The 23,487-nt window shown below is 50.0% G+C and overlaps 1 protein-coding gene and 1 pseudogene across 2 annotated transcripts in view; one reads left to right on the top strand and one right to left on the bottom strand.

Moving 5' to 3' along the window:
• The window catches only part of OLFM2 (olfactomedin 2), a 73,007-nt gene extending 52,959 nt beyond the window's left edge, over positions 1 to 20,048 (top strand). For both annotated transcript variants that reach the window (XM_070464031.1, XM_070464022.1), the window contains exons 2-6: positions 13,046 to 13,195; positions 16,086 to 16,232; positions 16,738 to 16,957; positions 17,287 to 17,393; positions 18,882 to 20,048. In XM_070464031.1, the coding sequence (XP_070320132.1) occupies positions 13,046 to 13,195; positions 16,086 to 16,232; positions 16,738 to 16,957; positions 17,287 to 17,393; positions 18,882 to 19,559 (1,302 nt within the window). In that variant the 3' untranslated portion in view covers positions 19,560 to 20,048. The remainder of the gene's footprint in view (positions 1 to 13,045; positions 13,196 to 16,085; positions 16,233 to 16,737; positions 16,958 to 17,286; positions 17,394 to 18,881) is intronic.
• Positions 9,633 to 9,774, bottom strand: LOC139034551 (small nucleolar RNA SNORA70; annotated as a pseudogene).
• Positions 20,049 to 23,487: the final 3,439 nt, after the last annotated feature.

The raw sequence follows: 23,487 nt of genomic DNA, 5'->3' as shown, positions 1-23,487 counted from the left end.
ATAAAATAAAATAATACATAAAGAGTTAAACAGTCATCAGGGGACATAAGACAGTTCTAGAACAGTGCTGTTTCCATTTGTTGTTTTTCAGTCACTCAGTCATGTCTGACTCTTTGTGACCCCATGGACTGCAGCACGCCAGGCTTCCCTGTCGATCACCAACTCCTGGAGCTTGCTTAAACTCATGTCCAGTGGGTCGATGATGCCATCCAACCATCTCATCCTCTGTCGCCCTCTTCTCCTCCTGCCCTCAGTCTTTCCCGGCATCAGAGTCTCTTCCATGAACTGATATAAAAACTCCCACTGACTGGGCTTTCACAATGTACCACACACTGTGACTAACTCTTGACATGTACTAATTCATCATTTTGACAAGAGTTTTGAGAAGCCTGGCCATTATGATCCCAACTTTTAAATGAGGAAGCAGAGGGGTGAAGAAAGGCACAGAGGGGTTAAGCTACTTGCCCAAGGTCACACAGGAAGGAGTAGATCAGAATTGGAGCTGAAACAGCCTGTACTGATGAACTCTATAGCCACCTGTTCATGCACAGGTATTTATTGAGGAGCTAAGGTATCTTCGAGGCTGGTAAGAGAAACAGAACTCTTTTAGGGCTTTCAGGGATCTTAATTCAAGCAATTGGTTAGTTTTATTTGTTTATTTTTTGGCTGCTTGGTATGCAGGATCTTAGTTCCCTGACTAGGGATTGAACCTGCGTACCCTGCATTGGAAGCTCAGAGTCTTAACCACTAGACCACCAGGGACGTCTCTTTCCATCCCATGCCCTCTGCTGAGGGCATGCAAATACTTATCTCCAGCCAAACACTCTCTCTTCCTCGCCCCAAATACCTAACTTGGCATTTCCACGTGGAGGTGGTCAGAGTCCTGTGAACTCTGTCTTTTTTAATTTTTTTGGCTTTGCTAAGTAGCATGCAGGATCTTGGTTCCCAGACCAGGGATCAAACCTGTGCCCCCTGCAGTGGAAGCTCAGAATCTCAACCCCTGGGCCACCAGGGAAGTCACAGGCTGTACCTGTAAAACACAAGAATCTGCCCATTTTCTGTCTCCATTCCATCTGCCCTGGGGCAAGCCGTCACACCAGAATGACTTTGGGGTAAGCAGCGTGTTCAAAGGCCCTGGGGTGATAAAGAACTCAGGAGGCGCTGGGGATCTGAAAGGAAGATGGTAAGACTCAGGAGACTCAAGTGAGAGTCTGTTTCCTCCCAGAGGGGTCTTCTCAAATGGGGTGTTCTTGAGGCCTGGAGACAGAGAACTTGTCCTCTATCGAAGCAAGCTGGTATGAGGACTGGAGTGGCCCTTATATGGTAGCCTGGATGCAGAGCTCTGCCCATAAACCCTGCTCTTGGGGCTATCTATGGGGATCCGAGGTGATTCCAACAGTCTGGGCCACATTCCAAGGGAATGGACTGTGTTTGTAAATTTTTGCACAAGGCAAGCCCTCTCACACCTTCCCTGTACCCCAAGGAGGGCAGTCAGTCAAGCTCAAAGATCTGTGTCTCTTCTCATCTCTCCCAAGAAAGTCTGTTCCATTCGTTATTGGCCTCCATTGGCACTTTAATGGCAGAGCCTAGGATCTATGTGTGTGGACTGGGACCCAGGGGTCACTGGGGGTCTTCTGCCACAGCTTGGGTGGTTTCAGAGGGGAAGAGGTTGTGTGTGCCAGCCTGAATAGCCTCTCAGGGCAAAATGGGTAATCTACATAGGAAGGATATGAAAGAATAAATGAATCAGGGGCTTCCCTGGTGGCTCAGTGGTAAAGAATCTGCCTGTGAGTATGGGAGATACAGGTTTGATCCCTGATCTGGGAAGATCCTACATGACTTAGAGCAAGTAAGTCTGTGTGCCACAACTACTGAGCCTGTGCTCTAGATCCTGGGAGCCACAACTACTGAAGCCTGCGTGTCCTAGAGCCCGTGCTCGGCAAGAAGAGAAGCCAGCACGATGAGGAGCCTGCACATCTCAGATAGAGTAGCCCCTTCTTGCTGCAACTGTAGAAAAGCCCACACAGCAACGAAGACCCAGCACAGCCGAACATAAATAAATAATATTATATTTTAAAAAAAGAATAAATGAATTGGGGATTTCTGCTGGTCCAGTGGTTGAGACTTTGCACTTTCACTGTCAAGGGCTAGGATTCCATCCTTGGTGGGGGAACTAAGATCCCGAAAGCTAAGTGGTGCAGAAAAAAAAAAAAAAAGAATGAATGAATGGATTTACAGCCGCCCCGCACCCCCCCTCCCCCATCCCATCCCAGCCCCTTCCCTGGCCACAGGCTCTCACCGGCCAGGCCCCAGCTGCTCAGACTGAGGGAGACCCTGGTTCTCCATCTCAGCATGGGTGAGCTGATGTCTTCTTTAAAGCCTGTCAAGCTTATCACTCAGGGGGGATTTGCCCAATATCGCTAGGTTTGACAGGGGCAGCCTGCTATTATCTCAAGCCCTCCAGAGGGACTCAGGACCCGTCACGGCTGAGATGCGGCAGACAAGCATGTCCCTGATCATTCATCATGGCCCTGCTGCCATCCCCAGAGTCAGGGGAGCCGCAGCTGCCTCCGTGCCTGCCTCAGCCAATCTACCATTTAATCTCAGCCAGTCCCTCTCTGGAAGAGATGGAAACCCATTTGGTGGCGGAGGGGAAATGCATGGTGGGTCTGTGAGGATGTTTGCTCTCTGACTCACCAGCCCATCAGCGTCTAGTTACTCAGTATTGATCATGCCAGGGCTGGGGGATTCAGCAATGACCAAAGCAGACAGAACTCCCTGTCTCCATGATACTTTCTGTCTGAGAACAAAGGTAGGCTTTGAGCCAGTGGTCACACCCAAGAGGTCCCAATGGCCATTTTTTAAAAAAAATTATTATTTTATTTTGAAAGGATATGATTTTATTCATTTATTTTTTTGCTGTGCTGGGTCTTCATTGCTGCTTGGGCAGCTTCGTTGCTGCGTGGGCACACTCTAGTTGCAGCTTCTCATTGCAGTGACTTCTCTTATTGTGGAGCATAGGGCTCGAAGGCTTCAGTAGTCACCTCTCCTTGGATCTAGAGCACAGGCTCAGTAGTTGCGGCGCAGGAGTTTAGTTGCTCCGTGGCATGTGGGATAAAATCCCTAATCAGGGATGGAATCTGTGTTTCCTGCATTGGCAGGCGGATTCTTTGCCACTGAGCCACCAGGGAAGCCCCTAATTCCTTTGTTTTTCTTTTTCCCCCCCATATTTATTTGTTTGGCCTCATTGAGTCTTAGTTGCCCTGTGGTATGTGGGATCTTAGTTCCCCAACCAGGGATTGAAACCAAGTTCCCCGCATTGCAAGATGGATTCTTAACCTCTGGACCACAAGGGAAGTTTCCCCCAGTGGCCATTGTGATCAGGGCTGGAAGGAGGACAGGGGAGCTGTGGTGTGGTGATGAGGACTGTACAGCCAGATGGCCTGTGTTCGAACCTCAACTCATAAAAGGCGAATAATGACAGTCCTGTCTCTAAGTGTCGTGGTGAGAACTCCATCAGTTAAAGCATGCAGAGTGCTTAGAACAGTGCTTGACACACCCTAAGAAGAAATAGAAGTACTAGGGGGGAAAAAACGGTATAGGATGCCTGAGAGGTGGGTAGCATGGGGAAGGGACAGTGGAGGCTGCTTTTGGAAGAGCTATTTATGCCTGAGCCCTAATGGGGAAGGGTTAGCCTAGCCATGAGATGGGGCAAGATTAAAAATGGTTTTTTTCTTTTTCAATTTCTTGGCCATGCTGCATGTCATGCGGGTTCTCAGTTCCCCGACCAGTGGTCCAACCCATACCTCCTGCAGTGGAAGCTCGGAGTCCTAACCACTGGAGTGCCAGGGATCTCTCTGGCAAGAGTTCTTTTTTAAAAAATTTTAAATTTATTTTTTAACTGAAGGGTAATTGCCTTACAGAACTGTGTTGTTTTCTGCCAAATATCAACATGAATCAGCCATAGGTATGATTCCTTCCCTCTTGAACCTCCCTCCCACCTCCCTTCCCATCCCACCCCTCTAGGTTGTTACAGAGCTGTGGTTTGAAGCGGGATGTATGGAAAGAATAACATGGAAACTTCATTACCATATATAAAATAGATAGCCAATAGGAATTTGCTGTATGACTCGGGCAAGCGTTTTGATGGCAGAGGGTCCAGCCAATGGACTGGTTTTGGGGAAAAAGCATGTTGTGTTCCAGGAAGAGTAAGATGACTGGCAGGGGTCCCCAACCTCCAGGATCTAATGCCTGATGATCTGAGATGGAGCTGATGTAATGACAGAAATAAAGTGCATAGTAAGTGAAGTGTGTTTGAATCATCCTGAAACCATCCCTCCCACCGTGCTTGGTCCGTGGAAAAATTGTCTTCCATGGAATCAAAAATGCTGGGGACCACTGGCCAGAGGATGGGCCACAGAGAGCAGGGTCGTGCGAGCCTTGTTGATTGCCTGTTACTGAGAAGCAGGACTCCTTTCCACCAAATTATGTCAAGGAGATGGTCTGGAACCAGAATCCGGCCAAGTCACGTGGCAAGTAAGATGGAGCAGCATCTCTGTCCCTCTTTGGCAGGATTTGATGCTCTCTTTCTTTATCTCTCTGCCATCCGGCTGTCTGTGAGTCTTCCTCATCTTGCATTCTCAGTCCCAAATCAAATGGACTTTCAGTGACTCTTTTTTTTTGTTTTTGGCTGCACTGGGTCTTTGTTGCTATAAGAGGGCTTCCTCTAGTTGCGGTGAGCAGGGGCTACTCTCTAGTTGAGATGCTCAGGCTTCTCATTGTGGTAGCTTCTCTTACTGTGGGGCACCGGCTCTAGGCGCTCCAGCTTCAGTAGTTGCAACATGCAGGCTCAGTAGTTGTCGTGCTCGGGCTTAGTTGCTCCTAGTTCTGTGGGATCTTCCTGTACCAGGGATTGAACCAGTGCCCCCTGCATTGGCAGGCAGATTCCTATCCACTGTACCACCAGAGAAGTCCCCCTGCTTTTTTTTAGATTTTTTTTAAGTGGGCCATTTTTTAAAAGTCTTTATTGAATTTGTTACAATACTGCTTCTGTTTTCTGTTTGTTTGTTTGCTGTTTGGGCCGAGTGACCTGTGGGATCTTAGCTCACCGACCAGGAATAGAACCGGCACCCCTGCTTTGGAAGGCAGAGTCTTAATCACTGGACCACCAGGGAAGTCCCAGCACCAATTCTTCTTCATCATCTCAGTTCCATGCCTGCATCACACTCAAACCATTTTGACTTCAGGAAGTCACTGAATTGGCATTAGAGTGTCATGAGGATTATAATAATAACAAAAGCAAACCCTTCTGTAGCATTACTATCAATACATGCTGATGACTCTTCTCCTTGCTCACACATGTAGTCTTGACTCATTCAAGCTTCCTGGCAACTCCATGAGGTAGGTACAGTTATCATGTCCATTTTACAGATGAGGATATGGAGGCTTATAGAGGTGAACCCACTCACACCACAGGGGAGGGGCCACGCCAGTACATAAACCCAGACAGTCTGACCCTTGGGCCATCTGAGTAGGGAGAAGGAACATCCAGAGAAAACGACTCATTTCTACCGTAAGGATGTTGTCTGGAAAGATCCTGGTGACATCACATGGGCTCCTTTTTTGGGGAGGACCGTGGGAGAGAGCCTTGCCTGTTCTTGGTACTAAAAATAGTTAAGTTTTCTCCTGAGCATCTGGCATGCTTTGTTTCAGGACACTGGGAGCCGCATAAATGACCAGCTTTCCCTTTTTGAGTTGGCTGCTAAGGAGCTGGGAGCCAAATTTATGGCCCGACCATATGCTGGTTGTTCAGGTTTTTAAAGGCTGGGTTTTTCTTAGCCTCCCTTCGAGCTCTAGTGTGTCTACTTTTTCTCTTTCTTCCCTTTCTCCCTTGCAAAGACAAAACTTTAAGGGACTGGAAAAAAACTCTTCACGAGAACAGTCCATGTTTATTGTAGAGAACTTTTGCTTCAAGATACATTTAAAGATGGCGATAAAACTCCCTGCTTGTTCTCAATTTTAATGGGTGCATAGTATTTCCCCTGGGCTTCCCTGTTGGCCCATGTGGTAAAAGAATCTTCCTGCAATGCAGGAGACCCAGGTTTGATCCCTGCATTGGAAAGATCCCCTGGAGAAGGCAATGGCTACCCACTCCAGTATTCTTGCCTGAAAAATCTCATAGACAGAGGAGCCTGGTGGGCTACAGTCCATGGGGTCGCAAAGAGTCGGACACAACTGAGCGACTAACATGCACACACACCGTATTCTTCCCTGTGGAGTTTTTAGTTTATTTCATCTACTTCTGGTGCACTGGGTCTTCTTTGCTGCATATGGGCCTCCTCTAACTGTGGCGGGTGGGGGCTACCCTCTAGCTGCGGACCTCGGGCTTCTCACTGTGGTGGCCTTGTTGCAGAACACGGGCTCTAGGCATGAGGGCTTCGGTAACTGCAGTGCATGGACTTAGTTGCCCCACAGCATGTGGAGTCTTCCCAGACCAGGGATCGAACCTATGTCCCCTGCACTGGCAGTGCGATTCTTAACCACTGGATCACCAGGGAAGTTCTGCTGTGGAGTTTATCAATCAGCCTCCCTACTGGCAAAAGCCTGGAAAAGGAAAAAATTCCAGCTGTCCAATTTTAGACAGCATTTAATGAGCATTCTTATAGCCATCGAGTGCTCGTCCACACCATTTCCCTGGGCTACATTCTTAGTGTGGGATTGACTGGGTTAAATACAAAATGCAGACGCCTGAAGGCTTTGGCTCTGGATTGACAGCCTGCCCTCCAGAAATATCTAATTCCTGCTCTCCTCTTTAATTGGAGCTATCGTGCGGTATTTTACATATCCTTGTAAACCACTTGCAGTCCCCTCCGGAACAAGGCGGGGAACAAATAAATATATGAGCCCCAAGACACTTCTGCTTCCTGATTAAATTATACAGCCTCACATGCAATAATATCTTTGACTCATTAAGAGACAGCCGCTTGCTCTGTTCCTGTCGGCTAAACCCCTGAGAGCCAGCACTTAATGGTTGGCTGCCCCTCCCCCCAGGATTCTCTGGCCATCGCTCTGCTGCCGAAAGAACCAGGAATTGTTTTCTGAACCAAGACGTAGGTGATGGAGCTGTAGGCTGAGCTGACGATCCCGGACCTGACAGCTAGAAAAACTTTCCCTGCGTGTCTCATCCTTAGTCCTGGACTGGTTACAAAGACTGCTGTTTAATTGGGGCAGTAGCCTGGGTGAAAGCATTTGAAAAATTCTGGCCAGAAAAGACAATTTGAGGAAGAGCTAGTTGAATGCCTGGCTTATGCTCTTAGAGCCCATTAGCAAGAATATTAAACTTGGAACCAACCGCTCAACTGACAGTGGCTGGCTTCCTCCAGTGTGTTTGCCACGTTAGAGGTGAGATGGGCTACCAGACCAGAAGTGTCTGTACCAGGAGGGCTCTCACACCTGCTGATACAAACATTTCCGTTAGTGATGTGCTCAGTCATGTCTGACTCTTTGCAACCCCATGGACTGTAGCCTGCCAGGCTCCCCTGTCCATGGAATTTTACAGGCAAGAATACTGGAGTGGGTTGCCACTACCTACTCCAGAGGATCTTCCTGACCCAGGGATTGAATCCTTCTCTCTTAAGTCTCCTGCATTAGTAAGCAGGTTCTTTACCACTAGTGCCACCTGGGAAGCCCCTTCCATTAGTTATAGGTGTTCTCTATTCCTAGGACTGTGACCTCCAAGAATTTGTGACTTTGGTTCCAACCTCAACCCAGTCTGGGGAACTGGTATTTAGATACTCAGACGCTGAGCCTTCCAGGACATTTCAGCAATTCCCGGGGACCTGAACTTGACCGTGTATTTGAACTTGAACCCCACGGGTGAAACTCAGAATCTCTGCCATGCAGAGATTTGGCAGCCAAACCCCAGGCATTTAATTGTGCTGCTGCAGAAAATACTCCGGCAAGGTGCATCCAACGCAGACAATTAATTTAGGCAAGCCATGAAGGCCTTCTCTGCGTGCCACTTAAATCTTGCTTCTCTTTTACAATTCAGTATTTCATATGTTGAGAGAAAATGGCTTGTTTGCTTCAAAGGACACGCTACAGAATGTAAGAAAGCGATGTTAATTATGTTGAACCGGGCTGCTTTGTCTCTGCATAAATGAGAATCTTTAGGGGATTCCGTCCAAATTGCTTGGGAACCAGGGCCAGGGGAGCACAGATGGAGGTGTTTGAACTCACATTCTTGATTCTGTTTTTGTTTGTTAAGAAGTGTATTTGCCATGAAAAAAGGTGAAACTAGTTCTGCGTTCTCTTAGACCCAAGGGGGAAGGCATTCCTGGGTCACTCTTCTTTTCTTTTTAAAATGTTTGTTTTATGTTGGAGTATAGTTGATTTACAATGTTGTGTAACTTTCAGGTGTATGTACAGCAAAATGATCCAGTTATACATATACATATGTGTGCTGCATGCTTAGTCACTCAGTCGTGTTTGACTCCTTGGGACTCCATGGACTGTAGCTAGCCAGGCTCCTCTGCCCATAGATTTTCCCAGGCAAGAATACTGGAGTGGGGTGCCATTTCCTACTCCAGGGGATTTTCCCGACCCAGGGATCAAACCCCTGTCTCTTGTGTCTCCTGCATTGGCAGGCAGATTCTTTACCATTAGCGCCACCTGGGAAGCCCCACGTATACATATAATCTAATCTTTTTCAGATTCTTCTCCGATGTAGGTTATTACAGAATGCTAAGTAGAGTTCCCTGTGCTATATGGTAGGTCCTTATTGATTATCTATTTTATATATAGTAGTGTGTATAGTAGTGGGTGTATGTTAATCCCAGCCTCCTAATTTATCTCTGCCCTGGGGTCACTCTTCTATCCTTGAGCTATCCTCCTTTTTTAAAAAAAAAATTTGTTGGTTTTTTTGTTGTTGTCGTTGTTTTATTTTCTTACTGCCCATGCAGCATGTGGGATATTAGTACCCCAACCAGGGATTGAACCCACACACTCTGCATTGGAAGCCCAGGGTCTTAACCCCTCTGGACCAACAGGGAAGTCCCTTGGGGCATCCTTCTTGTTTTAGACCAGGTGAGCTTCCTTGGTGGCTCAGATGGTAAAGAATCTGCCTGCAATGCAGGAATACCGGGTTCAGTCCCCGGACTGGGAAGATCCCCTGGAGGAGGGCACGGCAACCCATTCCAGTATTCTTGCCCGGAGAATCCCATGGTGGGCTACAGTCCATGGGGTCGCAAAGAGCTGGACACGACTGAAGCAAATTAGCGTGCACACATGAGTTAGGAGGGGACAGTGCCCAGGCTCTCATGAGCGCAGGGCCCAGCATTTGTCCAGGGGGCCACAATGAGGGATGTCTTTGACCCCACAGCCATCCGGGATGAGCCCCTTTTTGTCGCCGTGGTTTCAAATTTATCCGCATTAAACTTAGTAAATCCTCACTTCTTGGAAATGTGGATCTTCTGGCGGCCAGGGAACTTGAACTTGGCCCTGCAAAGGGCCTCAGTCACATGCTCCTTGTTCTGCAGCTCGGTGCGGGTGGACATTATGACCTGACCACTGTGCCCTGGGGCTTTCCAAAGGCACCGTGCATACCTGTCTGGAGCCTAGATTGTAGACAGCATGCTGGTCATGAATGTCCACTGGAAAGGACTGTCTCCTGTACAGACAACAGGCCATCTACACTACCGAGGGGGCTGCTGTCTGTAGCCATGGCATGCTGGGCCCCCATAGGGAAAAGAGCACAGTCGGCTTAATTGACTGCAAACCACCTGGACCATTTCTGCTCGCAAGGGAGGCTGGGAAGGTAAGTGGCTTCATTCCCTCATGGGGGAGACGTAGACTCTCAGAGAGGTGGTGGTTGTTGTTCAGTCACTCAGTCGTGTCCAGCTCTTTGCGACCCCATGGACTGCAGCACGCCAGGCTTCCCTGCCCTTCACCATCTCCCAGAGCTTGCTCAAACTCATGTCCATTGAGTCAGTGATGCCATCCAACCATCTCATCCTCTGTCACCCCCTTCTCCTCCTGCTCTCAATCTTTCATCAGGGTCTTTTGCAGTGAGCCGGCTCTTCACATCAGGTGGCCAAAGTATTGGAGCTTCAGCTTCAGCATCAATCCTTCCATTGAATATTCAGGGTTTATTTCCTTTAGGATTGACTGGTTTGATCTCCTTGCTGTCCAAGGGATTCTTCAAGTCTTCTCACAGCACCTCGTACAGTGGGGGTTCTCTCAACCTCCAATATGTGTATATAAGGTGCAAGAAATGACTAATTACAATAGTTTCAGTTGGCATTTATGAATGGTTTATTTTTCTTATAAATTAGTGGAGGAGTCAAGCTCGTCTGTACAATGATACCACTTGTTCACATTCCAATTAGCTTAAAAAAAAAGACTTTATTGAGTGGGAGAGAAAATAGGTGGGCTAATAGCTGGAATCTCTAGGATTGCTCATAATTCACAGTCTGGCTTTTATCTCTGCTACTGCTCATGGAAACAGCCTCTGCTCAGTGATAAGCAGCAGCTGTGCAAATAGTCCATGGTAGTGGGGCTTTGTTTCTCTGTAAAACACTTGGGGTTTTACTAGACTGTCCTTCCTGTCTGTAGGGATGCATTATGGATAGGACCAGAATCTTCTAGTTTCTTCCCATCTCTTCAGTGTCCACCCATCTGCCCTGGTCTCCCACCCTCGACACCCCCAGTCTGTTCCCCCCACAGCAGCCAGGGGGCGCCTGTGAACATCTGAGTCACATCCTGTCTATCCTTTGATCAGAACCTTCCCTGGCTCCCACTTCCCTCAGACCAACAATCAGTCCTCCCCATAGGCTGTCCTGTCTCATCCCTGAACTCATCTGCCCCATTCCCACTTTCCCCCTTGTTCCCTCTGTTTTAGCTATAGCCTTCTCTGTGTTTCCCAAACACACCAGGCGTGGTCCTGCCTCAGAGTCTTTGCACTTGCTGTTCTCTTGGCTTGGACCATCTTTCTCTTGATATCACCAAGGCTTCTCCCTCACTTCCTTCCCGTCTTTATTCAAATGACACCTTCTCATGAAGGCCTTCCTGGGGCCCCTAAAATTGCAAGCTTCCCAAGTGACTCAGTGGTAAAGAATCCTCCTGCCAAAGCAGGAGACAAGGGGTTCAATCCCTGGATAGGGAAGATCCCCTGGAGAAGGAAATGGCAACCCACTCCATCCAGTATTCTTGCCTGGAAAATCCCATGGACGGAGGAGCCTGGCGGGCTACAGTCCATGGGGTCGCAAGAGTCAGACATGACTTAGCAACTAAGCAGCAACAACATTGTCATCAAAATAAAAAAGATTGGGACTTGTGACTGGCTGGAAGTATGTTCTGGGGAAGCTCAAGGCGGCGTGATGTGTGCTCGGTTCATTGAGGACTTGATGCTTTTTGAGCAGTGTCTCTCCAATTCCTCCATATAATGATCAGAATTGGAGGGGTGGGGTGTGCTGTGTGGTGCAGCAGGTGGCATCTTAGTTCCTGACCCGAGATCGAACCTGAGGCCCTTGCAATGGAAGCGCAAATTCTTAACCACTGGATCACCGGTGATGTCCCACTGGTCAGAATTTGTGTGCCCAAAATGTCGCTTCCTCTCTCCCCTTCTCCTGGCTCACTCATTCCTCCAGTTCAGGTTATGTGTCCCTTCCCTGGGATACCTCCTCTGAGACTCCCAGCCTAGGGAACACCCCTTGTCACGCTCTGCACTCTCTTTGTAGCGTCCACTGCAGCATATAGTTCTAAGGGCTTCCTTGGTGGCTCAGATGGTAAAGAATTCGCCCGCTATTCAGGACACCTGGGTTTGATCCTGGGTTGGGAAGATCCCCTGGAGGAGGGCGTGGCAACCCACTGCAGTTTTCTTGACTGGGAAATCCCATGGACAAAAGAGCCTGGCAGGCTATAATCCACGGAGTGGCAAAGAGCAGATACGACTGAAGCAACTCAGCATGCGTGCACATAGTTCTGGAAGCATCAGTGGGATTCCATACTTGAAGTCTGCCTCCTCCACATCCGTGGGGAGCAATAGATACACTTTCTTCATCTCTCCTCTCTTCCTAGTCCCTATCACAGACCCACGCCTGGCATACAGTAGGCACTCACTAGATATTTTCTAGTAAGTTTGGGAAATTATGGCTGAGTTTCCTGATGCACAGGAGCATTTCAAAGGCTCTAAGTCCTGCACTTAAAAAAAAAAAAAACTCATTTCACTCAGCATTACACAAACATATTTGACCACAGAGCACCCCTTTCCTCGCATGCCTGGTAAGATTGCCCGGGTTCCAAGAAGCCAGGTTTGGGAAACAGCTGTAATTGATTATTGAATTATCTGAGTGGAATCATCTAACTTGAAATTTAGTGTAGGAGTCTGAAAATGATGCCTTCCAGGCAAAGACTTGAAGGTGTTGGTGAGGACTCTGTCACCCTTTTGGCCATTACCTTGCTCGGGCTTCTAGGGAGCAGGAGTTGGGGAAGGAGGGGTGACATAGGTGGAGGGTTTTTCTTTTTTAGTATTTATTTGGCTGCATTGGGTCTTAGTTGCTTTTCATTTTGATGTACAGACTCTAGTCGTGGCACATAGCCTGGTTGCTCTGCAGCATGTGGGATCTTAGTTCCCCAACCAGGGATTGAACCCGAAGTCCCTGCATTGCAAAGGTGGATTCTTAACCATGGGACCATCAGGGAAGTCCCCTGGTCTATGTTCTAATGGTGGTTATGGAGGCAGTGGTGTGTGCGTGTGCAAATATGTGTGAGAGAATGAATTCTCATCTTGTGGAAGGGCTTGTATCCCACAGTTCCTTGCTGTGTTCCTTCACCCCTCGTACCTCAGTCTTGTCACCTGTAAAATGGGGCTTTCCCTGAGGAAGGATTTAGATCACACACCCCTGGCACGCAGAGCACATGTTCTGGGACATCCCAAGCATCCAGGGAAGGGCATCTGTCATCTCCCTGGGATCTCCTTTTTCTCCCAGGAGGTGTGGGGGTGAATCCCCCTTGGGGTTCCCGTTCTCTGACCCTGATCTCCCCGCAGACCCTCTTCCAAAGCCCAGAGGAAGGCTGGCAGCTGTACACCTCAGCCCAGGCCCCCGATGGAAAATGCATCTGCACGGCTGTGATCCCTGCACAGAGCACCTGCTCCCGAGACGGCCGAAGCCGGGAGCTGCGGCAGCTGATGGAGAAGGTAAGAACCGTACAGGTTCCCCTGCGAAAATCTCTCACTTCACCCTCCCTTCTGCTTCCCATCAGGTCAGCCGGACCGGATCTAAGCGATGATTATGCAGAGCTGGTGGATAACCTGGCTGCCCTCCGGGCGGGTGTTTTAGTCAAAAATCTCTTTGCTGCTTCTTTGGAGGAGAAGCTGAGTACTGTGCGGGGACAGGGAAGGTGAACTCCAGTGGCAGCATCTGCATCTCTGGTGTGTGAGCTCCAGCCCCACCGTGTACTCAGCCTCAGGACTCAGCTGCTAAGAAGGGTCCCACCCTCCATCCCAAGATACGTAAAGATATCTTCCCCTTCTGATTGTGACTGATATAAACTGGTCCCCATTCAATCCAAGGGCTTCCCAGGTGGCTCAGTGGTAAAGAATCCACTTGCCAATGTAGGAGATGCAAGTTCGATCTTTGGGTTGGGGAGATTCCCTGGAGAAGGGAATGGCAACCCACTCTAGTATTCTTGCCTGGAGAATTCCAGGGACAAAGGAGCCTGGTGGACTACAGTCCAAGGGGTCAGAAAGAGTCAGACATGACTTAGTGATTAAACAACAGCAATTCAATCCAAGGATATTTGGGTGCCCTTTATAGGCTGATTGCTATCCCTTGCCACTACCCAGATGAACTGCTTATGAGTCAGTTCTGATGTCAGTGTTGAAAGGGACTAGCCCCCTCCCACCATCCTCCTATAGAGGAGGAAGCTGAGGACAGAGACCCTTGTTGGCACCAAAGTCTTGTCTGCCTGTGACATTAGAACTGTTCAAGATGACCATGTGGTGTCCTCTGATTGTTTTTATTTTCTTTCTTTTTTTAATTATGAAAGTATGGTAAAACATTTACAGGAGACTTGGAAAATACAGAACAAAGTTACATATAATTTCCACTATATATTACAACTTTTTAAAGCAGGTAAATTTTTTAGTTGGAGTTTTAATATCAAAGTCTAAAAAATAAATAGAATGAATAGACAAAAAGTAGAAGGATATAGTAGACCTGAAAAGCACTATGAATCAATTTAACATAATAAGATTTATACAGGGCTTTGCTGGTGGCTCAGATGGTAAAGAATCTCCTGCAATGCAGGAGACCCAGGTTTGATCCTTGGATCGGAAAGATCCCCCAAAGAAGGGAATCTCCAGTATTCTTGCCTGGAGAATCCCTTACACTTAGGAGCCTGGTGGGCTACAGTCCATGGGGTCGCAGAAGAGTCAGACACGACTGAATGATTTTCACACGCACACACAAGATTCATACGATTTTCACACAATAGCAAGATACAAATTGTATTCAAGTTCCCGCAGACTGTAAACCAGGATACACTGAACACTTTCAGGGGGTGTCCCCCGATGGTTGACAATGACTTTTAAAATGTTTTGTGACATCCAGGATGGTCAGGCTGTTTGTTGGCTTTCTCAGAACTTCCAAGTGTCACATGAACAATGGTTCAGGAATGTCTGCGTATTTCAATAAGCATCCAGCGTTGTCTCTGAGTTCACCTTGACTGGGAGGAGCTCACCTTAGCCAGGGGGAGGTGGGACCTAGGGGGCCCTCGGGCTGATTCAGAGAGGTCAGGGCAAGGGAAGTTTCATTCCATCATTTACCCATATTTATTGAGCATCTAGTATTTATTGAGAATTCAGCTGTGGACAAACCAGACACCGGGTCTGCCTCTGAGGACCCCACCTGAAGGAGGCAGATGAATAAGAACGTTCCAGGTAGTAGTCACAACTGGAAAAAAAATAACCACATAAGGGAGAGAGGGTGAGTGGCCCCTTGAGGGAGGGTGATCGGGGAAGGCCACTCTGAGGAGGTGATGCTGATGCTGAGACATGAAGGATGAAGAGGAGCCAGCTGTGGGAAGACAGAGGGACAGCGCTCCAGATAGAGGGATCAGCAAGTGAGAGGCCCATCAGTCATGGACAGATGTGAGAGTTGGACCATAAAGAAAGCTGAGCGCCAAAGAATTGATGCTTTTGAACTGTGGTGTTGGAGAAGACTCTTGAGAGTCCCTTGGACAGTAAGGAGATCAAGTCAGTCACTCCTAAAGGAAATCAGTCCTGAATATTCATTGGAAGAACTGATGCTGAAGCTGAAGCTCTAATACTTTGGCCACCTGATACCAAGAGCCGAGTCACTGGAAAAGACCTTGATGCTGGGAAAGATTGAAGGCAGGAGGAGAAGGGGGTGACAGAAGATGAGATGGTTGGATGGTATCACCGACTCAATGGACATGAGCAAACCCTGGGAGATATCGGAGGATAGAGGAGCCTGGGGTGCTACAGTTCACGGGGTTGCATGACTTAGCGACTGAACAACAACAATGGCCCTGAGAAGGGAAGGAGCTTATGAGAGTGAAGTTGGGCTGGTGGTTGGAGTGGGTGAACATGGAGAGGAGGCAGGCGAAGGGGCAGAACCAGCTCACAGGGTCTGCAAGAGAAGGTGACTCAATCTTCCTTTTGAAAAACTCCCTCTCCAGACTTTCCGAAGGGTCCAGAAGTTAAGACTCTGCGCTCCCACTGTAGGGGGCATGGGTTTGCCTCCTGGATGGGGAGCTAAGATCCCACATGCTTCTCAGTGTGGACAAAAGAAAAGAAAAAAGAAAAATTCCCTCTGGCTGCTATGTGGAAACTTGACTGTTGTGAATGAGGGTGGAGGCGAGGAGAGCGGGGAGGCAGGGAGAGGTGGGAGGCGGTGGTGGCCAGACCAGATGGATAGATTGGGCATGCCTTTGGGAGGTTGCTGGTAAGGTCGGGAGGAGAAGGTTGGTTGGGTGTTTGGCCTCTGGCCCCACCAGGTCTTGTCTGCGGCATCCCCGGGGATGGGGACAGGAGTCTGGCTCGCCCTAACCCTCCCACTTCCTAGGTTCAGAACGTCTCCCAGTCCATGGAGGTTCTTGAGTTGCGGACGTACCGGGACCTCCAGTATGTGCGCAGCATGGAGACCCTCATGCGGAGCCTGGATGCGCGGCTCCGGGCAGCTGACGGGTCCCTCTCAGCCAAGAGCTTCCAGGTGCGTCCTTCAGGGTTCAGGTCAGAGGTCAAAGGAAGAACTGGGATTGGTGCCCATTACTTCCAGGAAGGACAGAGGGTTGACTGGGATCTGCGGTCCTATGTGGGCTGAATGTCAAGAGTCAAGTGTGCATCAAAGATAAGGGGTGGGATTGCTGGCACCAACTCTGTAGACATGAGTTTGAGCAAACTCCGGGAGATAGTGAAGGACAGGGAAGCCTGGCATGCTGCAGTCCATGGGGTTGCAAAGAGTCGGACGTGGCTGAGCGACTGAACAACAGTTGCGGGCAGGTGGGAAGGAGGCCCAAGAGGGAGGGGATGTGTGTATACATTTGCCTGATGCACTTTGTTGTAGAGCAGACGCTAACACAACATGGTAAAGGGATGATACTCCCATAAAAATAATACTCGTCCCCCCAAAATGCATGAAGTTGTGGGTTGAAGGTTGGAGCCAGGTCTGGGTCACTGGTCAGGGATCGGGGTCAGCGCGGGTCTCTTGGGGGCAGGAGCTGAAGGACAGGATGGCAGAGCTGTTGCCCCTGAGCTCGGTCCTGGAGCAGTACAAGGCGGACACGCGGACCATCGTGCGCCTGCGAGAGGAGGTGAGGAATCTCTCCGGCAGCCTTGCCGCCATCCAGGAGGAGATGGGCGCCTACGGCTATGAGGACCTGCAGCAGCGGGTGATGGCCCTGGAAGCCCGGCTCCACGCCTGTGCCCAGAAGCTGGGTATGCCTCGATGCTTGACCTTGACCCCTGACCTCCACCTCCAACCCCAATTCCCTCTGTGTGTTCAGAGCACGGTTTTGACCTCTAACTTCTAAACGTTGATCCTTGACTTTCCTACCCAAGGTCAAAAATAGACCCCCAAACCTGGAAACGGCCCTGACCCTACCCCTCCTCACCCCCAAGCTAACTCTGCCTTGGGACCAGATTTCTGGATCTTCCCTCAGCCCTGGTCCCAGCGCTTCAGTTTAATCACACCCCCTCATCCTTGCCCTGTGTCCCTTGGGCTCTTCCCATCCTCCACCCTCATTCCCCCTGTTGCTGCCTCCCAGGCTGTGGGAAGCTGACCGGAGTCAGTAACCCCATCACCATCCGGGCCATGGGGTCCCGCTTTGGCTCCTGGATGACGGACACGATGGCCCCCAGCGCGGACAGCCGGGTGAGTGTGCCCACACCAGGGGTCAGAACCTGGGGGCAGGGAGACATAGCCCGTGGCCCTCCATAGGTGCCCAGTGACTCCACATCAATGATTATCTTATCTACGGTTTCCAGGGCCCTTGACATCCCCCTGACTGTCTAGCGACCACCAAGTGACCAAGAACTTTCCAACTCTGTGAAACTGCAAGTCAGCTGACCTCCAGTGACTGTATAGAGACTAATGGTTACTAGTACCACTGACCAGCTCCCAGTGAGCACTGATCTCAAAATAACCACCAGTGACCAGTGCCTTCCAAGGACTGGGATCTCTGAGCACCACTCGATGACCTTTGAACTTCCAGTGACCCCCATGGTCACAACTGCCTGTCACCTCTGGCCCATAGGAACCATCCATTAACTGCTCAGTGATTATTCTAGTGACAGATATTGGTCCCTGGGCAGCCACCATCATAGGTCATTCAGTCGATAAGTCATGCCTGATTCTTTTGCAATCCCATGGTCCGTAGCCCACCAGCCTCCTCTTTCCATGAGATTCTCCAGGTCGGAATACTGGAGTAGGTTGTCATTTTCTTCTCCGGGGGATCTTCCCCACCCGAGGATCGAACCCGTGTTTCCTGCATTGGCATTCTTTACCACTGAGCCACCTGGGAAGCCCATAATAGCCACTTCCCCACCGTGATCACTGACCTCCTGAGGCATCATGGTGGTTCAACCAAGGGGTTAAGAGCCTGGGTTTGAGGGGAATTCCCTGGCTGCCCAGTGGTTAGGACTTGGTGATTTCACTGCCGGGGCCCAATTTCGATCCCTGGTCAGCAAGCCACACAGTGTGGCCGAAACCAAAAAACAACCACCACCAACAACAGCAAAACAAAGAAAAGAGCTTAGGTTTGGGAATCAGACTTGGATTTGTATCCCACTTCCACCAGTTCTTAGCTAGGGAATCTCGGGCAGATTCCTTAATGTCGCTGAGCCTGAGTTTCCTTATCTTCAAAATGGTTATAATAATGTTGGCCTTACAGTTTTTAAGATATTTAACCCAATAACCAGCACTGGTAAGGGCACTCATAAATGCTAATTGCCATGGTAACAGTGAATGATATTGACGGAGAGGATGGTGGTGACATGGGAGTCACCTATCGTTACTGGGATTACCCACAGGCAGTGGATTCAAGTGACCTCTCGCCACCCCAGGGCAGTCTCATGACTGTGAACCGTCCCATATCCAGTGACCAGTCAATTCCTAGGCCCAGCGAGTCCCCGGGGACTGCAGTTTCCCCTGATTCTTGGGGCTCAAGCCCTGTCCTCCGAGTGTCTGGGACCAATGGCACTGACCCAGTGACCCCAGTCACCAGGATGTTGCCTGGTCACGAAGGGTCACCAGACGTCCCGTGATTGAGTAATGACCCTCATGACTACGTGATTGCTGTGTGACTGTTGGGACCCCTGGTCATCGGTGGTGGCCCACCAGTGACCAACAGCTCTCTCGCAGGTCTGGTACATGGATGGCTATTACAAGGGCCGGCGCGTCCTGGAGTTCCGCACTCTGGGAGACTTCATCAAGGGCCAGAACTTTATCCAGCACCTGCTGCCCCAGCCGTGGGCCGGCACCGGCCACGTGGTGTACAACGGCTCCCTGTTCTACAACAAGTACCAGAGCAACGTGGTGGTCAAGTACCACTTCCGCTCCCGCTCCGTCCTGGTGCAGCGGAGCCTCCCCGGGGCCGGCTACAACAACACCTTCCCCTACTCCTGGGGTGGCTTCTCGGACATGGACTTCATGGTGGACGAGAGTGGGCTCTGGGCCGTGTACACCACCAATCAGAATGCGGGCAACATCGTGGTCAGCCGGCTGGACCCGCACACCCTGGAGGTCATGCGCTCGTGGGACACCGGCTACCCCAAGCGCAGTGCCGGCGAGGCCTTCATGATCTGCGGCGTGCTCTATGTGACCAACTCCCACCTGGCCGGGGCCAAGGTCTACTTCGCCTACTTCACCAACACGTCCAGCTATGAGTACACGGACGTGCCCTTCCACAACCAGTATTCGCACATCTCCATGCTGGATTACAACCCCCGGGAGCGGGCCCTCTACACCTGGAACAACGGCCACCAGGTGCTCTACAACGTCACCCTCTTCCACGTCATCAGCACCGCCGGGGACCCCTAGGGGCTGCCGCTGCTCACGCTGCCACACGAGGGCCGCGGGGCCCTTTCCACTCCGCCTGTGTCCCTCCGAGTTTATCTGTCTCTGTCCTGCCCTCTCTTTCCCTCCCTCTCTTCCTCCCGGTACTGTTTTTTCTCCCTCCACCTTTGCGCCCAGCTTTCATTCTCTGCCTCTGTATTCTATTGGTGCGTTTTCTCTGTATTGTCTCTTCTTTATGATCTGATTTTGATACACCTTTCTTTTTTTTTGATGCCTCTGTCTCTTTCATTTGATCTGACTCTCCAGGTCTCTTTCTCTCTCTCTGCTTATCTGTCTCTCTCTCCCCTCCCTCCCTCCCTTTTTTGCATCCCACCCAGACCCTCTTCTCCTCTCCCCACGTCCCTTCCTCCCAGCCCAAGGAGTTGAGTGCATGGATCTGTTTCTTTTTTTCTTTTTTTAATTTACACTTTTTATTTCCGGGTTGCTGGAATAAACGGGACCTTTGACATTTGACGCTGTAATTGCTCTGCGTGTCTAGAAGAGGCAGAGGAGGTGAGGTGGAGGGTGAGCCTGGAGGCCCATCCCAGCTGGGTTCCCTTGTCCGAGGACACGAGCTTTGTGAATAGGGGCAGGTAAGCACAAGTCCGGGGCGTCCTAGGTGGCGCTAGTGGTACAGAACCTGCCTGCCAATGCAGGGGGCACAAGAGATGCAGGTGCGATCCCTGGGTCTGGAAGATCCCCTGGAGGAGGGCATGGCAACTCACTCCAATATTCTTGCCTGGAGAATCCCATGGACAGAGGAGCCTGGTGGGCTACAGTCCACAAAGGCGCAAAGAGATGGACATGACTGAAGGGACTTAGCATGCACAAGCCCAGCCTGAGGGTGGGGGTGAAGTGGGGGGGCGGTGTTGGGGGTAGAGGGTGGGGTAGGAGGGATGAGGGCAGGGGTCATGGTAGGCTGAATCCTTTGGGAAGCCAGGTGAGGAGACCCAATCCAAAGCTGTTTCAGTTGATCCAAACAACAGGATCCAAACAACCGCAAATTCTATCATGGCACTGAAGACTGGCCTCAAGTGAATATTGTGTTTTTTTTAAGGCATTTTTTGATGTGGACCATTTTTAAAGTCTCTATTGAATTTGTTACAGTACTGCTTCTATGCTTTTGTTTCTGTTTTTTGGCCAGGAGGTATGTAGGATCTTAGCTGCCCAACCCAACCAGGGATCAAACCTGCCCCCCTGAACTGGAACGTGAAGTCTTAATCACTGGATTGCCAGGGAAATCCCATTGTCATTTTTTTTTTTTTTTTTTCTTCTTTCACTCATTGATGACACTGGTGCACCACTATCATCTGGCAACTTTTAACTTTTTTTTTTTTTTTTTAACAATTTGGCTGCTTTTAAGAATATAGGTATGATGGGACTCCCCTGGTTGTCCAGTGGTTAAAACTCCACTCTTTCCACTGCTGGGGCTGTGGGTTCCATCCCTGGTGATCTGGCGGGGAACTAGGATCTCTCATGCCTCATAGTGTGGCCAAAAGAGAGTATCAAACCAGTCAATCCTAAAGGAAGTCAACCCTGAATACTCATTGGAAGGACTGTTGCTGAAGCCAGAGCTCTGAAGACCGACTCATTGGAAAAGAATCTAGTGCTGGGGAGGATTGAAGGCAAAAGGAGAAAGGAGCAGAGCAGAGGATGAGATGGTTGGGTGGCATCACCGACTCGGACGTGAGTTTGAGCAAACTCCAGGATAGTGGAGGACAGGGAAGCCTGGCCTGCTGCAGTCCATGGGGCCACAAAGAGACATGATTGAACACCAACAGCACCAGGAGAGTGGGACACAGAAGAATTTGCCCTCTTTCTTCTGTTTGGGCTTTGTAATTTCAAAACCATTTTGTATAATTTGCACCTGAGTTATTAGTTCTGAGTGAGCTAATAACAAAAAGGTAGCAACAGTCTGAGAGTGCATGGGGGTCTTCCACTGGACACACCCACACCCGATGCCCTGGCTTGGGCAGGGGTAGTCCTCACCGGGGACCGATGTGGAGATCGGAGCTCCTGGAGGCCAAGAAATGGGCAAAGCTAGCAAGTCTCAGAGACAGGAAGGGTGTGTTGAACTAGTCGGGAAGAAATTGGAGAAGTCAGTAGAGTCCAGGTCCTCAGAAGCCTTGTTGATGTGACTGAGGTGGGGTGGAAGGGGGTCACAGAATGGGAAGGACACAATGAAGGCTTTATTTTAGCCAGATCCTTGGTGGCCTGGGCAACAGACGGCAAGGCGAGGGGGAAGGACAATCACCTCAGGAGCTGTGGCCAGGAACAAAGATAGTGCACCCCATACCCCCACCTTCGCCCCAACGCATAGCCCCCACCCCACCGAAATCTCTAGCAGAAACATCATGCAAACAGCCCCATCCAGCCGGGCTCCCCATCCCTCCAATCCCACCGCCCCCTGCTGAGGCCACAGAGGTGACCAAACCTGCTCCTGTGGGAGGAACCCTCCCCCTCCCTGTCTCCCCATCTTTAATTAATGGCCTCTCTTGATTAAATCATCTCTGCTCTGTGCTGGCATCTCCTGGAATGTGGGACACTGGGGCTGCATTGCCAACAAAACCAATGAATAATAAATGTGACTGCCTGATGCATGCATTTAAAACCAATTTTTAAAGAAATCATCAAGAAAAGCAATTAATTTCCATTTAAATGAGCAAATTTGACATGAAAAGAATCGATTCCTGGATAAGTACTTTGAGAGGCACTTTGCTCTGTACCTGCTTTAAAGAAAACACACACCCAAAAAACCCACCTTAGAACATCTGTACCCCATCCCTCCAGTCCATATTGGGCATCTGATGCCCACAGGTGCCTGGCATCAGAACAGCTCCTTCCCTCATACACACAACACAGGGGCAGGCCCCACCCTCCGATACTTTTGCATTGGTGGCTTTTGTTCCAACAACCCTGAATACTCATTGGAAGGACTGGTGCTGAAACTGAAGCTCCAGTACTCTGGCCATCTAATGTGAAGAGCTAGCTCACTGGAAAAGACCTTGATGCTGGGAAAGATGGAGAGCAGGAGGAAAAGGGGGCAACAGAGGATTGGATGGGTGGACAGGAGTTTGAGCAAACTCCGGGAGATAGTAGAGGACAGGGAAGCCTGGCGCGCTGTGGTCCGTGGGGTCACCAAGAGCAACTGAACAAAGGATAGCCAGGAGAAATAACCCCCCATCCCTTGACCCTGGCCTGGGTCACATGTCATCCACCTGTGTCCAAGGTGGCTTGCTGATCCCATCTTCCCCTATAATGGATGAGACTGGCTTCAAGGGGGAAGCTTTGCAGACCATCCAGTGGCAGTACCGAACTGTTCAGTTCAGGACCCGAACTGAAGTGACTGCAGAAGCCCAAGCTGGTGCACATGGAGGCCAAGTGGAAACCAGCCCCTAGGGTAGTTTGGGTGGGGAGGCGCCAGACCAGTGGCATAGACTATACTCTCATCATCCTGAGGGCCTGGGATCCAGGGGCCTGGATTCTGGGCAGGAGTGGGTGGGTGGGAGTGTGGAGCAGGTGACAGAAGCCACAGCTTCTGAATTATGGATGCTGAGTGGGCTCCAGGGCATGTTTATCTAAGAGCAACTTTCTTCTGTGTTTGGGGTTTGGCTGCTGCTAGACAAAGGAAGAGGGAGGTCCACAGAGGCAGGTGGTCATGCTCAGACGTGGGGACCCCAGGGTCGCACAGGACAGATACACACTTAAGGACAACACGGGGCACATGTTCCATCCCTGGTCAGGAAACTTAAGATCCTGTAAGCCAGGTGGCAAGGCAAAAAAAAAAAAATTCCCTACCAGCCCCACACAGGAAAATGCACCCACACTCTTCCTTGGGCGTTTGGTGTTAAGAAAGGGGCACAGGCCCACTTTTCAGGTGGTACTTTGAAGGAGGACCCTGCAAACCTTTCTG

Source organism: Odocoileus virginianus, chromosome 3 (assembly GCF_023699985.2).
Source record: "Odocoileus virginianus isolate 20LAN1187 ecotype Illinois chromosome 3, Ovbor_1.2, whole genome shotgun sequence".
In the NCBI taxonomy this organism is placed as follows: domain Eukaryota; kingdom Metazoa; phylum Chordata; class Mammalia; order Artiodactyla; family Cervidae; genus Odocoileus; species Odocoileus virginianus.
Note: the sequence above shows the minus strand (reverse complement) of the source record. Positions and strands in the feature narration are given on the sequence as shown.